This window comes from Zosterops lateralis (assembly GCF_965231275.1).
Source record: "Zosterops lateralis genome assembly, chromosome: 5".
Lineage (NCBI taxonomy): Eukaryota > Metazoa > Chordata > Aves > Passeriformes > Zosteropidae > Zosterops > Zosterops lateralis.
This window is the reverse complement of record NC_139766.1, coordinates 41,812,910-41,827,673: the sequence shown is the minus strand read 5'-3', so window position 1 is coordinate 41,827,673 and position 14,764 is coordinate 41,812,910. Positions and strand designations below refer to the sequence as shown.

The following is a 14,764-nucleotide window of genomic DNA, read 5'->3' as shown; positions in this document are numbered from 1 at the left end:
CTGGGGTCTGACTCCTGCAAACTCCTCCTTCTGGGAAAGCTGCTGATCAAAATGAGTCTCTGTATTTCTTGGACTCCTCTAATCCATCCCAGAAACCTCTACATTCATTCTTTGATTCACTGTGTTCTCCAAAGGCTTTCCCCTGTAATTCATGTCTGTATGTTTGGACTTGAGCTTCATCAAGGTGGTTTTCATCTCTTTCAGTATGTTGTCGACATTGAATGTGTCAGAGGGCAGTTGTAATCCCTAGACTGAAAGAAAAGATAAAGTAGCATTGATATTAGTAACTGTAGTCCATATAGTGCATTGTAATCATTCCCACACATCTGCACAGATGTTGGGCAGGAGAGGTGATTGGCATGGAGTGCTGTTAAACATTGCATCTGGGAACCCTTAACAGAAAGAGAAGCCATCTGCTACCATCTGGGAACACTTAAGTGAGAAATCAGTGGAACCACATGAAGGCATTTCTCTCTCTGAGCCAGGTCATGCAGCTGTGTCAGGGATTTCACATGCTCCACCATGTCAGAGGCCACCAAAGCTTTGAGTCATCTGTAATTCACGAGGCATTTGACCACAGTCACTGGCTGGGATATTTTTATCATTATGCTTAGCTGAGGTGCAGTGGTGTAGGAGAAGCAGTCTCACATCAGCACTTGCCACCCAGTCACCCAACCATACCCAGGACTACATTAAAAGCAACGTGGCCAGCAGAGCAAGGGAGACTATTCTGCTGTATCCACCTCTTTCCCAGTGCAGGAAGGATGACAACTTGTTAGAGCAAGCCCAGAGGAAGGACACCAAGGTCATGTAAGGGATGAAAGGATGACTACAGGACCTCTTCTATGAGGAAAGGGTGAGAGAGGTGGGATTGTTCAGCCTGGAGAAGAGTAGGCTCTGGAGAGGTGAAACTTAATGCAGCCTTTCAGTGCTTCAGGGAGCCTGTAAGAAAGACAAACTTTTTAGTAGGGCTTGTTGTGATATAGCAATGGTTTTAGACAGAGAAAGGTCAGTTTAGATTAAGTAAAAGAAAGAAGGGTGTTGCAATGAGGGTGGTGAAACACTGGAAGAGGTTGACCCAAGAGCTGGCAGATGCATCATCCCTGGAAACATTGAAGGCCAGAATGGGCAGGGGTCTGCACTACCTGCTCTAATTGAAGATGTCCCTGCTCATTGCAGGGGGGTTGGACTCAAAAGCCTTTTAAAGTCCCTCCCAACCTAAAATATTCTATGATCTCAGTGAGTTAGTTGCTAGCCAAGTGAGTAGAGTCTAGAAGAGATTTCTGTAGCAGACATCAGAGTAAAGTGTGTGTTGTTGGTGTGTGTCCCCCGCAAGAGCTGTTGGCAGCTTCTTCTCAGGAAGAAGCAGTGATTCATTATTCCAGGAGTAGACTTATTCAGTCCCTGCAGGTTTTTTTACTGGTGAAGTTGGAATAGTCTAGATTCTAGATGAGTAATTCTTTTTACACTTTTTGCTTGCAAGTCCTTATGTGCAAGGTCCTTTCAGAGGTACAAAGAAAGAGGCATCTCCATGATAATTTGGAGATGTGAGCTGAACAAGAGCGAAATCAAGTGATTTTCTCAATGTCAGTAGCAGATTCTGGAAAATATGTGAGCTGAATTAATATTCTCAAGCACTGCAGTAGCATAATTAGTTTCATATTAATTTATGAAAGTCATTGACAGATTGTAAAAAACAAGCATAATGTGACTTCTGTCAAGAATATACTGAGTGATCTCATGTTCAAATTAATGTATTAAATTACACACTGAATTTATATACAAATAACCTCTTAAAAGGTCAGACTTTCATTATAAAGTCCTCTAAAATCTGTTTTCAAGCAGTGAAATCATCCCTGTGTTCCTCTAATCCTTTGTGATCTTGTAATTTCAAAATACTTCCTTTTACCAAAATACCTCCTATCTTTTGACATTTCCAGTAGTTTATGTAGTAAATGCCTGTAAAGCAGTACATTAAAATACTCACTGTAACTGAATTGTCTGTTAATTTTTTAATTCACCTATTTATTTTCCCATATATACAGGTTTGGCTACTCAGTAAAGTAGTTTGAGTATTATCAATAGGTAAACATGTTGTGAGTGCTAAAATCTTGAAGCAAATAGCTTCAAGTACAGGTCTCCCTTCTACTAAGTACATCATACTTGCTGGAGTATGACCCTCCAGCCTAAGATCAGCCTGTTATAAAATCTTCGGTTTTACCTCTTCTTCCTTTCCTGACTAAATAAGCAAGCAATCATCGATAAATGCTTAGAAATGCATATGTAATTCTAAAACTAGTACTCTGATGGAATACACAATAAGGAAATTTATTTCATAATTATTCTAGCCTTCAATTTGCATTCACAAAAGAATAAACTGCAAAATAAAGATTGTATATAGTTGTTGCAGATTGTGTTAAGATGGATAAATATGTATACATACAGACTAGGATTTTTTTTGTTGTTGTTGTTGTTGTTTTTCTTGCTTTTTTTCACCTTTAAATCTGTATTTGACACTGTAAAGAAAATAGAGGCTTAAATATGCTAATTCCACTGGAAAGTGGATGCTTTGGCTCAGTGCAGGACTACCTTGTCTAAGGATATTAAAAGCCATTTTGCTTTTTACAGAAGTAATCATATGTGAGGTTTTCATTGGACTGAGTTGCAGCTTCACAATATGATGCAGTACTGATGGGGATCCATCTGACAAGCAGTTGAAACACACACCTCATCAGTTTTTCAGAACAACTATCAAGAAGCTCCCAACATGCAAACATTCTTGGAAAGGATGCTTTCACTGCTGGCTGTGAAACAGAGCAGCCCCTCAGCCTTCCCTGTGTCCTATGACACACAGGCTGCATCATATGCTATTCCCATGTGACCTGGCACATCAAGCATGTCACCTTCATGAGAGGCACACGAGACAGGAAAAATAAATCTGGTTTTTCACCATCAGCTTTATTGTTACCCACCTGCACCAAGTCTTTTTCTGCATAAAATTGAATAAAGAGGGCCCAGATTACACTCATACTGAACAGTTACTAACTCTGTGCAGATTCCTCTAAACTGAGTTAAAATGCAATGCTAAACAATGAAAGAACCAAATGTTCTTGTCTGAGGATGTTTTAAAAAGAAAATTTTCCACACAGAGCTGACATGACAGAAACTGAAAATAAAGTCATACATTTACTTGTCACTAACTTTCAGATCTGCTGATCCCTGAAGAAATGGTTAAGAACCAACCAAGAATAAGCAGACTTTTTTGTTATGTACTTTAGGTCTGTTTAAAACATGTTTTTGATGCAACTATTCAGAGCAGTGCTCAGGACCTCAGGATGTGAGGAGGTGTGGAAGAGAGTCCCTGTGACTTCCTGATAACAGTAGAAGCCATGGCTTGTAAGGAGAGACCCAGTGTCAGCAGCAGGTGGTCACTGCTGCAGCATTGCAGGGTATCAGTTTTGTTGCTAAATTCCTGCCCTCTGTTTTGATACAAATGTATGTCCTGATATTATTGCAATTTCATGTAAGTGCATGTTTATCACAGTTACCACCAAAAGGTGCTGAAATATCAATTATGGTGACTGCAGACTTTCTTGTGTAGAAAATGGTTTTGGTCTGCACCTAATGTGGGTAGGATGGAGTCCAAGGTGAACTAGAGCTCCGTGGACTCAAAGAGTGCAGGCAGCAAATAGGAAGGCCCATGGCAGATTTCACCATTGAAAATCTGGGACATGAGGATTTCCAGCTAGACTTTGGATGGAGTCTTGGGCAGGACTTACAAACGCAATTTACCAATGCTAAAAGCTTTGTTTTCCTCTGTTTTTCTCAGAAGAGGAACCAAACCAGGTTCTAAACAGCTGTTTAAAGATTCACAGGTATGTACATTTTCAGGCTCTTCTAGAGGAAAAAGTAGTGTACCCTTGCTTTAGGAAATTTGACAAGATGCTTATGCACAGTAGTGATTTCAGAGGACTGTACTTATCACCTTCACACAATCCAATTCTCTCCATTTTAGTTGATATTTGTATTTTGGTGATTAAAAGAAGACATTTCTCATCTGACCATTTGCTTTGCTTTTAACACCAAAGACTATTGAAAATGAAATGTTTTATAACATATACATCAATATTTCCCAGAATTTTTTTTCCAGAAGCAATTAAATTAATATTCCCCTTCAAACTGTCTTTGGTTTTTAACTGAATGTGTGTTCCATGTAAAAAGGCAGTGAAAATGCTTATTTGTATTATGGCAACAACACCTTTGTGGCTCTGTTCAGGGGTTGGGGAAAGTTGCTGCAGCAACAGCTCAAGTTATGTAATGCTTCAATGAAGGATGAGTAAGCTGGTTTGCAGGGGGCTGCAATCCCAAGCTTTCCTTTTCTGCCAGTTTCTGTCCCTGCTTGTAAAGTGAAATACATTTTACAATAGGTTTTTAAATCCTTTGTGGAGAGTAATTTAGATTTAATATGCTAAATAGTAATAATAACAATATGGAGAGAGAATAATTCTGGGTATTTCTTAATATCACATTTCACTTGGCACGTTTAAAATTGCATTAAAAACTGGATTTTATTTACTTTACAGAATCAAAAATGTTACTGATACATTGCAAATTGTAGCAAGACTTACCTGTGTTCATGTAACAATTATTAACAAACATCTTAGGTTACCAAAATTTTTGTTCATCTTCAGAGTTTACCTGTTTTGGCCTCTGGCTTCTCTTTGCAGTACCTCCAAACCCTAGTTCTGACAAGAGAGGCTTAGGAGCATGTTGAATTTGTGCATTCAGGACTGAGCAGAGTGGAATGAAAGCATCCACAAAGGAACTCAACAGTTTGTCCAGGTGTAAGTGATGGGGTAGCAAAGTGTGATTTACAACCCTTGGCTTTTAATCCTACCTGTCCTGGCTGTTAAACCTGGCTACATTTTCAGGACAGAATCTTTAGAGAGATTTATGTGCTATGAAACATTGATATGCTTTTTCAAGCATTCAGCTATGCCAGGATTTGAATGATCCTTTTTATGTATTGTCAGTTTCCTAACAAAGTCCCATCTATTTCTGCATTGAGAATCTGGCTTCTTTTCTGACTGAAGTTTAAACAACTAAATTGTCTTTCTCTGCACATGGAGTCTCACTCTCAGGCAGAATATTAGTTTTTGATTTTAAATGCCATTTTTATTTCCTGTATTTCCTAGAAGAGTGAGAGTTGTAGATGCACTATCTTGCTGTAAATGATCTTTGCTTGACAGCTGGTATGGCTTTTTTCCTTACATCTGCTCCTATTTTGTACTCTGGGGTTAGTGACAAATCACTGCATTGGCTTTCAGGTGTTCTGCATAGCCCAGCTCTTTTCAGAGTGTGACAGTGCGTTCTGATAGTGAAAATTATTTTGTACTTCTTTGATGATTCTGCTGTTTTTTAGGGTTTTTGGTTTTGTTTTTTTTTTCTTTTCCTCCAGAAATAGCCTTCAGAACACTAGTGTCTTAATGTGTAGTTACCAATTTCAGTAGTGATGGTAATACACATTAACACACTGAGAACTAGTTTTGGACTGAGCATCAGGCAACATGTAGGGTATATTTACACTGCTATTTGTGAAGAGAGTATCCCAATTGTCTTCATTGACTTGGTGTTGCTTCATATTTTGGGGTGGCATCTGGGCATACAAAGTGGATCATTTTCAGATGAAACTAAACCACATATTTTTTAGAAACACATTCAGTGTTCTTCAACCACTGACATGCATTCTGCTGACAGGACCAGACCGCAACCAGTCCAAAATAAATGGACTGGTAAAATGGTTGTGTAAAATGTAAAATGTTTGTGGTGTGGACATTGGGAGACAACTGGATGTTAGCCTCTGATTCTGCCCCCACTGGTCAGCACTCCTTGCTAACTTTAGAGAGGCAGCCATGGTGTTTGCATCTTTTAAGTTTCTCAGGGCTGTTCCTTGAGAAATGCAGTTCAGTGATTATTTCTGGAGCTGGATGCCTAGATTCTCATTTGTGTAGATTACTGTGTCAACTATGATGTCTTTAATCTTGTCCAGCCACACCCTGCTATTCTCTCTTCTGTCCTTCAGCTTTCTTCAAGTGGATTGATTCTAATGACTGGGGGCAGTAACAACATCCAGGCTGAAAGATTTATACTGGGTATTCAGTCTCACAGAGGAAGTGGTTAAAGCCTTTCTGAGAATGGACCTCTGTACAGGATCAGTTGAGCATTACAAGATTCAGTCTGGTGTTATCAAGGGTGCAGCTGATCAGATTATCTGCCCAGTAGGCAGTCACCTCTTATTTAAAAAAGAAATCAGCTTCTCCAGACAGTGAGAGGCTGACTACGAAATATATGTTCACCAGCTCTTCTACCTCTGCTGGATGCTGAGTTTGCAGAGTATTGTAATGATTCCTTACAGCTATTATAATAACCACTATTCTCCATGTCTCATCTTCCAGTTTCCTAAAAGGAGCAGGAAGTTACTGTGATTCTGCTTTTCTTGGGGTTTTGGGGGGATTTGTTTGGTTTTTGTTCCACCACAGTGTGCAGTGACTTAGCTGGTTGAAAAGGAGCATTTGAAGTCTCTTGGTAGATACATTGAGGTGTCATCCTGCTGCTGGGCAAAACCACACAAACCATCCTTTCCCTCAAATTAAGCAAACAAAAAGCTCCAAATGATACCTAAATACTGTAGCCTCATCTAATTATTAGTGAATAGAATAGTTCTGTGTTAAAATAAGCGCCATTCCAGCAGATCTACCTTCCTGCAAAAATATTGCTTGGTCAAATAGTAAAGTAAAAGTTCAGATTCTCCATGGGAATCACAGTACTTCTACACTTATTTGCCAGGGATCTCTCCATTACAGATATTCTAGTCTTGACTAGGGTGAAAATCACATAAAAGTTTTCCTGGACCAGTGACAGATTGGTACATGGAGCAAGACAAGGGATGTGAGCTTCCTGAAACCCAATGGATTTTTGTCAGTCTGTGGGTTTGGCTGGTGCAAGAAGGATGGGAGGGCACTTGGACACCACATTCCGCTGTCAGCCCAAGCAGGCAAACAAACGCTTCTGATACAGGCAGTGGTTTGTTTGTTCTTGCTCCACTGCACCAATACAGTGTTGTAAATCACCAACACACGATTTACATGTGTGTGCACGCAGGGCACACATGCGTGCACAAATACTTTTCCATCTGTAGAGAAATACATTGTAAAAGATACATTATCTATGTGTGGATGTGGATGAAAAACTCAACATACACTAGGAACTGTTTTGTATGACTGAATTTTAGGAACTGTTTTGTATGGCTCTTTTTTGGGTTTGCTTTTTTAGAGCATGTGTGTTTTGTGGTTGTGTTTTTTTTTATTGCTTTTAGTTTGGGTTTTGGTCTATGCTTTTTTTAGGTGGTAGATGCTGATAGTTGGTATATTAATAGCAGGGTCTTCTTTATATGTTTGTTGGATGTTATTCCGACCAAACAGACAGTTTAAGCACATTATATTAGTTATTACTACTATGCTTAATTTTCTAAAGCCAGAAATAAAAACTTACATTCTATATTTTTACCACAATATTAACTATATAGCGCACATTTTGCGAAAAGCCAACTTTATATAAAATATATATAACAGGTTCAAACTGAAACAGAGGAAATTTAGGTTAGCTATTAGGAGGAAATCCTTTACTGTGAGGATGGAGAGGAGCTGGAACAGGCTGCTCAAAGAGGTTTGTGGATGCCCCAACCCTGCAGGTATTCAAAGCCAGGTTGGATAAGAGCTTGAGAAATCTGGTGTAGCGGGAGCTGTGCTATGGGAGTGCAGTTTGTAACTAGATGACCTTTCAGGCCCGGTCCCATGGATTTTTTGGGTGGCTGTACCCGCGCAGGGCGCTCAGCCTGAGCACACCCCTCACACGCGGCCGGGCCTGGCCCTTTAAGGCCGCCCCCGCGCCCGACCACGTGCTGGGGGCGGGGCGTGGGCGGCGCGCAGCCAATGGGGAGCGCCCGGGGGGCGCGGCGGCAGCGCGGGCCCGTCCCCATCCCCATTCCCATCTCTGTGGGCCGGGAGCGCTCCCTGCCCTGCCCTGCCCTGCCCGGTGCCGCCACCGCCGGCCGGGAGCGCTCGGCCCTCGGGCAGGTGACGGCTGGGCGGGCCGGCGCTCCTTTCGCCTCTCCTCGCCTCTCCTCTCCTCCGCGGAATGCTGGGCGGCTCCGCAGCGGCCCCGGGGATGATGGTGCCGCGGCCGCCGCCGCTCGCCGCCCGTTGAGCCGCTGCGAGGGGCGCGGCGGAGCCATGGCCCCCACCCTGCTCCAGAAGCTCTTCAACAAAAGGGGCGGCGGCGCGGCGGGCCCGCAGGGCCGGGCTCCGGGGGAGGGGCCCGCCTTCAGGTGAGCCGGGGCTGCGGGGCCGGGGTACGGAGAGGCCGGCCTGGGGCGGAGGGGCCGGCCTGGGGCGCAGCTGTGCCGCAGCCCCCGGGGGTCCTCGGCGCTGAATTCCCGGGGGAAATCGGGAGCACGGCGGCGCCGGAGCGGCTCTTCTCCCGCCTTTCCCCCTGGCTGGCTCTCTCAGCCATTTTCTCCCGGCACGGCTGGCGCTGGCATGGCCATGAGGGGCCCTGGGCGCTCGCCCCTGGGCAGCGATGGGAGAGGCGCCGGGGCCTGGCTGAGAACTCGTGCCCGTGTCTCCTCAGCACGGGAAATCTGGGAAACGTGTTTAATTCACAACTGAGAATTGTCGTGACCTGAATACACGTGCACAGTCTGAGCATCAGGCACCTTTCCCTGCCCCCGCTTTGGTACCGCGCCTGATGAAAGGCGGTGCAGTAGCTATCGCTGCTTCGGGTTTGCATCTATAACCTTTATATAATATCGGTTCTCTGTGTAATACTGAACTATCAGTGTTTTGTGAACCTTGGGGGACAGCGTTTTGCTCACAAACCGAGCACAGTGGGCACAGTGACAGTCACAGCACGCCCGGTCACCCCTGTGCCTGTTCTCTGTGTGAGTTCACCGCTCTTGTGATCACACGGTGAATTGGAATCTCGGCTTTCACCGCTGAAACTGCTCAGGATGGTGAGGGAGAGCACTGGGCAATTTTCTGATCCACAGTGCCAAGTATGAAAGATCACAGTCGTGGAGCTTTTATCATTCAAAGATGATCTGTGTGGGACATGGCCATTTGTGTGGCTAAACTTGCAAGATCGTGGAGAAAAACGGTGTAAGGTGAAAATTGCAATGTATTTGGGTTACAAAATGATTCCTGTGAAAGCGATTGGAGCTGCATGCATATTAGAGAATAAATCTGGTGAATTTTGTGAAGCTTCGGAGTGTATACACTGTAATCATAACTGGAGGTTACTTTTGTGTAACTGCTACTTACTTCTTTTAGCACTTATTCACCTTATGAGTTAAATATCTCCTTTAAAATGGAAGAAAACAGTTTTCCACATTGAAATTGGCAGTTCCAGACTAACTCTATTAGAAATATTTTGTGTCAGAGACCAGTGCTGTTAATTCTGGATTATTGGATTATTATTGGATTATCAAGCATCTCCACAAGGGCAGATTCCTTTCACAGTGTGTTTCCCCTTAAAATCAGTAAGATTATTCCATTTGGAGTATTTAGTGAAGTTAGGGATTGTACTTTTTCCTTCTTGTTGTTTTTTCAGTAAGATATTCCACACTTGGTTTTCAGTTTGGGCAACGTTTAAATGATGTGACACTTCACATAAAAGCTAATGTAATGAAAATACTACTGTAGGTACCTTTCACTCTTTTTATCCTCTATTACTCCTCATTTCCTTTATCTGACTCTTTTTGACACACCTAAGGTCCATAAAATTATTTGAAGGATTTTACATGTGAACGGAGGTTTTTTTTTTGCTTGTTAATATTAAGCTTCTTCCTTACAACTTTAAGTACACTGAAGTGCTTTTTCTTTCTTTTTTTCCAGCAATCTGTTCATGATCTGCAAAAGCATACTTACAGGGTCTTAGAAGATTTGCTGCAATGTTTTTAATAGACTTTCTGTTCCACAGTAATCTCTGAGTGGAGAGATGTGATTTGATCTGAGTAAAGCAGGAGACATAATCCTTTGGTAGCTTTTGTATTAATCATATACTGCTGGTCAATGTTAGATGCAAAATGGCAGAATCATTTTCTAATGACATGACTGTCTTTTTAGGGATTTTTAGTTGGATTTATTCCTTCCAGGTTTTGGTTAGTGAGGTCCCTCTACATTCAACATGTCTTGCAGGATTTAGCTCTGTTAAGGAGCCCTGTGAGACCAATAACAATCAGTATCCTTGGACTTTCAATTGTTATGAAAGCCTTGAAAGTTTAAATGTATTCACACGCCCTCCTTATCCTGAACAACAGAGAAATCGCCAAAAATCTGTTTAGTAGATAACGCCCCTTCAAATTAATGTAATTTGACAACTTCTTTCAACTACATTGTTGGGAAGCTTTGTGTTTTCCAGTTTTCCCAGAAACACCAGGAAAAGTTCTGTTGCAGAGGGGGATCAACCAAGCTTGCAGCTTGCCTGTAACAAGTACTGCATGTGCTCATTCTGCTGCACTCTCTCCTTTAATGGGAACTATATCTTGGCCAGAGGTTCATGATGCTTTGTCTTCTTGGCTCTGATGGAAACATCAAGCTTCAAGGTCCATGCTGCTTACCAGGATGAGCTGGCACAGCCTCAAAGAGCAAGAGACATGGTGCCTAGAGTTGAATGTGGAGCCATAGGAAATGATTTCCTGGGTGCATGAATATTAGTATATTAATTTGGCTCAGGAGTGTTCTTTTAAAGAAAACCTCTAAATTGTCTCCACTAACTGCACTTTGCCTCACAAAGCCGAGTGGCTTCAGTAGGTGAACTGGATTCCTGTTGGAATGAATGAAATTGAAAAGTGTGTTGCAATCACTAATGTGTATTCACATTCACAGTCCCTGGTCCCACACTGCAGCTGGTCAATAGTAAAACTCCAGAACACATCTAGAGTGGGTGTTAGCTCCTTAGCACCAATTAATGCACTCTGTGGAGCTACTCTGGGCTGCACTGTGTGTCCACCTGAGCACAGCCCTTACTTGCTGGGTGAGGAGAATGTAAACATCAGCTGTAGATGCTAATACAGAGCTGTTGGGATAGTAGGACTTGCTACTGGCCCAGGTTTTCCTTCAAGATAATGGAAGTATGAAGTGGTAGAAGGGTAGTAGTTAGAATTATAGAATAGTTTAATTCTTTTTTTACAAAAAGAAATTATAAACCAGGTGGAGAACAGACATGTATTAGTGAGATACTGCATTTGTTCTAAGCAGTTTTGTACACAGACTTGAGCTTACCTTTTTTTACTGCTGCTTCTTGCTTCCCTTAACTGAAAATATATATATATATATCTGTGTGCATAATACATATGTAAAGATGTATGTGTGTGTACATATACACCCCTTTCAACAGAGGCACTTAAATGGCTGTAATTGAATATATTTCTTCTTAGCCTCTGAGGCTCTGGGAAAACCCTGATTACTTTGTGTGCAAGCAATGTGTATTTATGTGGATAAATTCCCCTAAAACTTCTTATTTCCTTATCAAATGTTACTTCTCTTACAAGATTGGTTTAGTGTAGTTTGTACAGAGTTTTGGAGTGCTACCAGGGTCATGTACTCAGCAGAATCCTAGATCTGCTCATGTTGGAAGAGACTTTAGAGATCCTCTAGTCCAACCACCGCTGCCTCAGACAGAGACACCTTCCACTAGACCAAACTGATCAGAGCCCCATCCAACCTGGCCTCAACATTTATGGGAATGGAGCATCCACCGCTTTTCTGGGCAAACTCTTCCAATGTCTCACCGCCCTCACAGTAAAGAATTTTTCCTAATATCTAATCTCAACCTATTCTCCTTGTTTGAAGCCATTCCTCTTTGTCCTGTCACTACATGTGTTTTAAAATAGTCGCTCTCCATATTTTTTGTAGGCTCCCTTCAGGTACTGGAAAGCAGCAATTAGGTCATCCCAAAACCTTCTCTTTTCTAGGCTGAACAGCCTCAATTCTCTCAGCTTTTCCTCATAGGAGAGATGCTCCATCCCTCTAAGCATGTGTCTCTCCTCTGGGCTTGCTCCAACAGGTCAATGTCCTTCCTGTGCTGGGGACCCCAGAGGTACGTGCAGCACTGCAGGTGGGGGTCTCACCAGGGCACAGTAGAAGGGTAGAATATTCTCTCTGGCCCTGCTGGCTACACTGTGTTTAATGTAGCCCAGGACACGTTTGGCTTCCTGGGCTGAGAATGCACATTGCTGACTCGTGTCCAGCCTCTCACCCACCAATGTCCCCAAGTCCTTCTGGGCAGGGCTGCTCTGAATCTGTTCATCCCCAGCCTGTGCTGTTACCAGAGGTTACTCTGACCCAATGCAGCACCTCATACTTGGTCTTGTTAAACCTTTTAGATTCCCATGGGCCCACTGCTTGAGCTTGTCCAGGTCCTTTGGGCTGCCATCCCATCCTTTAGGAGTGCAGACAGGCACAGCTTGGTGTCCTCTGCAGATTTGCTGAGAGCGCATGCAGTTCCATCATTGATATTCCCCAAGGGACACCACTTGTCACTGATGTCCATCAGGACTCTGAGCCACTGCCCTCTGGATGTAGCCATCCAACCAATTCCTTACCCATTGAACAGTCCATTAAGTTTTAGGGATTATAAGCACATAGTATCTCAAGACTAGAATGTTTCAAGTGCTAAGCATGTATTTGAGTAAGGTATTGGGGGGGGGGGGGTGGCCTTAAGGAAATTGATATGGGTTGCAGATAGTTTGATTTTACTTAAATTGATAGCAGTTTTTCTGTAATTGTGTTTGCCTGATTCTAGAAGAAATTTCCCATCAGTGCTTTTCTGTACTTTTCAACATAAAGTCCTTAAGCTGCGGGTTCAGACTTCACCTTAATTTCAGTCTCTGATGGTTTGATTTGATTTGAGTTTTTTTTAACAAAAATAAATGTCTTGGAGTTTTCAGAAGACTGCTTTCACTGCTGAATATATAATTTCTGCATTGCAACCTGTGATTAAATTTCTTTGATATTGGTATGTGCAGTGAAGGACTGTTGTAAAGTAGGGAATAACTTCATTTTATATGTTATTTTTTTTTAAGGTTGTATTATTTCAGCTGTGTCTGAAACTTGCACGCAGTCTATTTCTTCAGCTTTAAGTGTCAGCAGCTCCTTCTGGTGTCTCTAATGGAACGGATGTCATGTTGTAGCTGCAGGATATCTATCTGGTAACAGTTTGTTAGCTTTGGTATATGAGATCATTTGTTTGGCAGCTGGTACTAGTGATTCCTTTGGTCATAGTGCTGAAATGCTTGGTGAGATCCTACTTGCTAAGCATTATTCCACAGCATTTATTACCAGCCTGGCAATGTTCCACCTTCTGAAAAAGGAAAGAAAGCAGTGGTGAGCTTGGAGTCTGCTTGTTTGTCAGTTTGTTCAAATGAAACACTCCTCGAAAGGTTCTTGTGACCTAATTGGGTTTTATCTTGAGCTTCTTGCAGTTTCGTAGAGATCCACACAGCAATAACCCTACTGAGCACACATATACATCTTCATACATGGAAATATCTATAAACATCTGGCTGTAAACCCTTGGAAAAATATTTGAAAGAAAATTACTGTTTTATATGCTGTAAAAGGGCAATCCAGCCCAGGGCCAGATCTGAGCATGGGAGCAGGAAAGGTCAAAGAGCAGATCTAAACCATGCACCATTTCACAGACAGCTGGAGCTGAGCCTTAGGCTGCAGTATTACACCTTTGCACTGGCATTAGTCTCTCTTTCATCAGTAAAGTGAGCTAAAGAATAAGTTCTGTAGAAAGAGATTTATTACAGTCTCCCTCAAAAACACAGCTTAGAGAGGAAGTAATTGAAAGTATGGTCTTTTGACATGGAAACCACATTTCCAGCCTAGGACTTTTTTGAAGGTAAGCAAGCTCCAGGTCCTCTGATTTTGAGCTTTGCAGGAACTAAGTCCATTCTTCTTCTTTAGTTGTTTGGATTTCCTCTGCCTTAAATGCTGTCACTGAACAACCTCGTGGTTTCCCTGAGTTTTACTCTGAGTCTAGTTCCATCTCTCTTAAAGTTGCAAGAAGACACCCTGTTTTTTGTTTTGTTTTGTTTTGTTTTTTCTTTGCCACAAATAACAAGAAAAAAAAAAAAGTGTGGAAATGCACAAGCTACTGACATTCTGAGAGGGATGGATGCACCGTGGTTATTTAATTACATGAAAAGATGCATTATTGCCTGACAGTCAAATGGGTTTTGCCTGTAGGTTATCTTATTTCTGATTTATGGGTAACTTATCCATGGAGTTCCATGCATTGGTTCTAAAAATGATGTTCAGTTGGATAGTAGGTGTTTGATTCCTTATTCTTAGGGCGCTTTTGCTGTTGTCATGTCCAAAGCTGGGTGAGTACTGTGCCACATACTGTGCTCAAAAGTGATATGGAAAGTGATTTGGGGAATAGTAGCAGCAGAAAGCCTTGGAGGTATCTTTCCTTGTTGATGGCACAACTTAAAGCAGGAACTGCAATTTAACACAGTCATGCTCATACTATAAGGGAATACCTAGTCACATAAATGGCTTGATATGAATGAGAAAATAAAGCTGCTTGGGGCTGAAAAATGCAGACAAGCATTCATGAAAGTTGAATTTGTGGAGAAACATTTTAAAAGCTGACGCAGAGCTTTGTTGCCAGTAGAAGCTGGCTTCACGTAAACTTG

General features: G+C 42.2%; 1 protein-coding gene across 1 annotated transcript in view; it reads left to right on the top strand.

The window, feature by feature from the left end:
- Positions 1–8,291: 8,291 nt before the first annotated feature.
- Positions 8,292–14,764, top strand: part of FNIP2 (folliculin interacting protein 2) — a gene marked incomplete at its 5' end in the record, with an annotated part of 49,761 nt that continues 43,288 nt past the window's right edge. The window contains one exon of the mRNA XM_083860971.1: positions 8,292–8,386. Within this exon, the coding sequence (XP_083717097.1) occupies positions 8,292–8,386 (95 nt within the window). The remainder of the gene's footprint in view (positions 8,387–14,764) is intronic.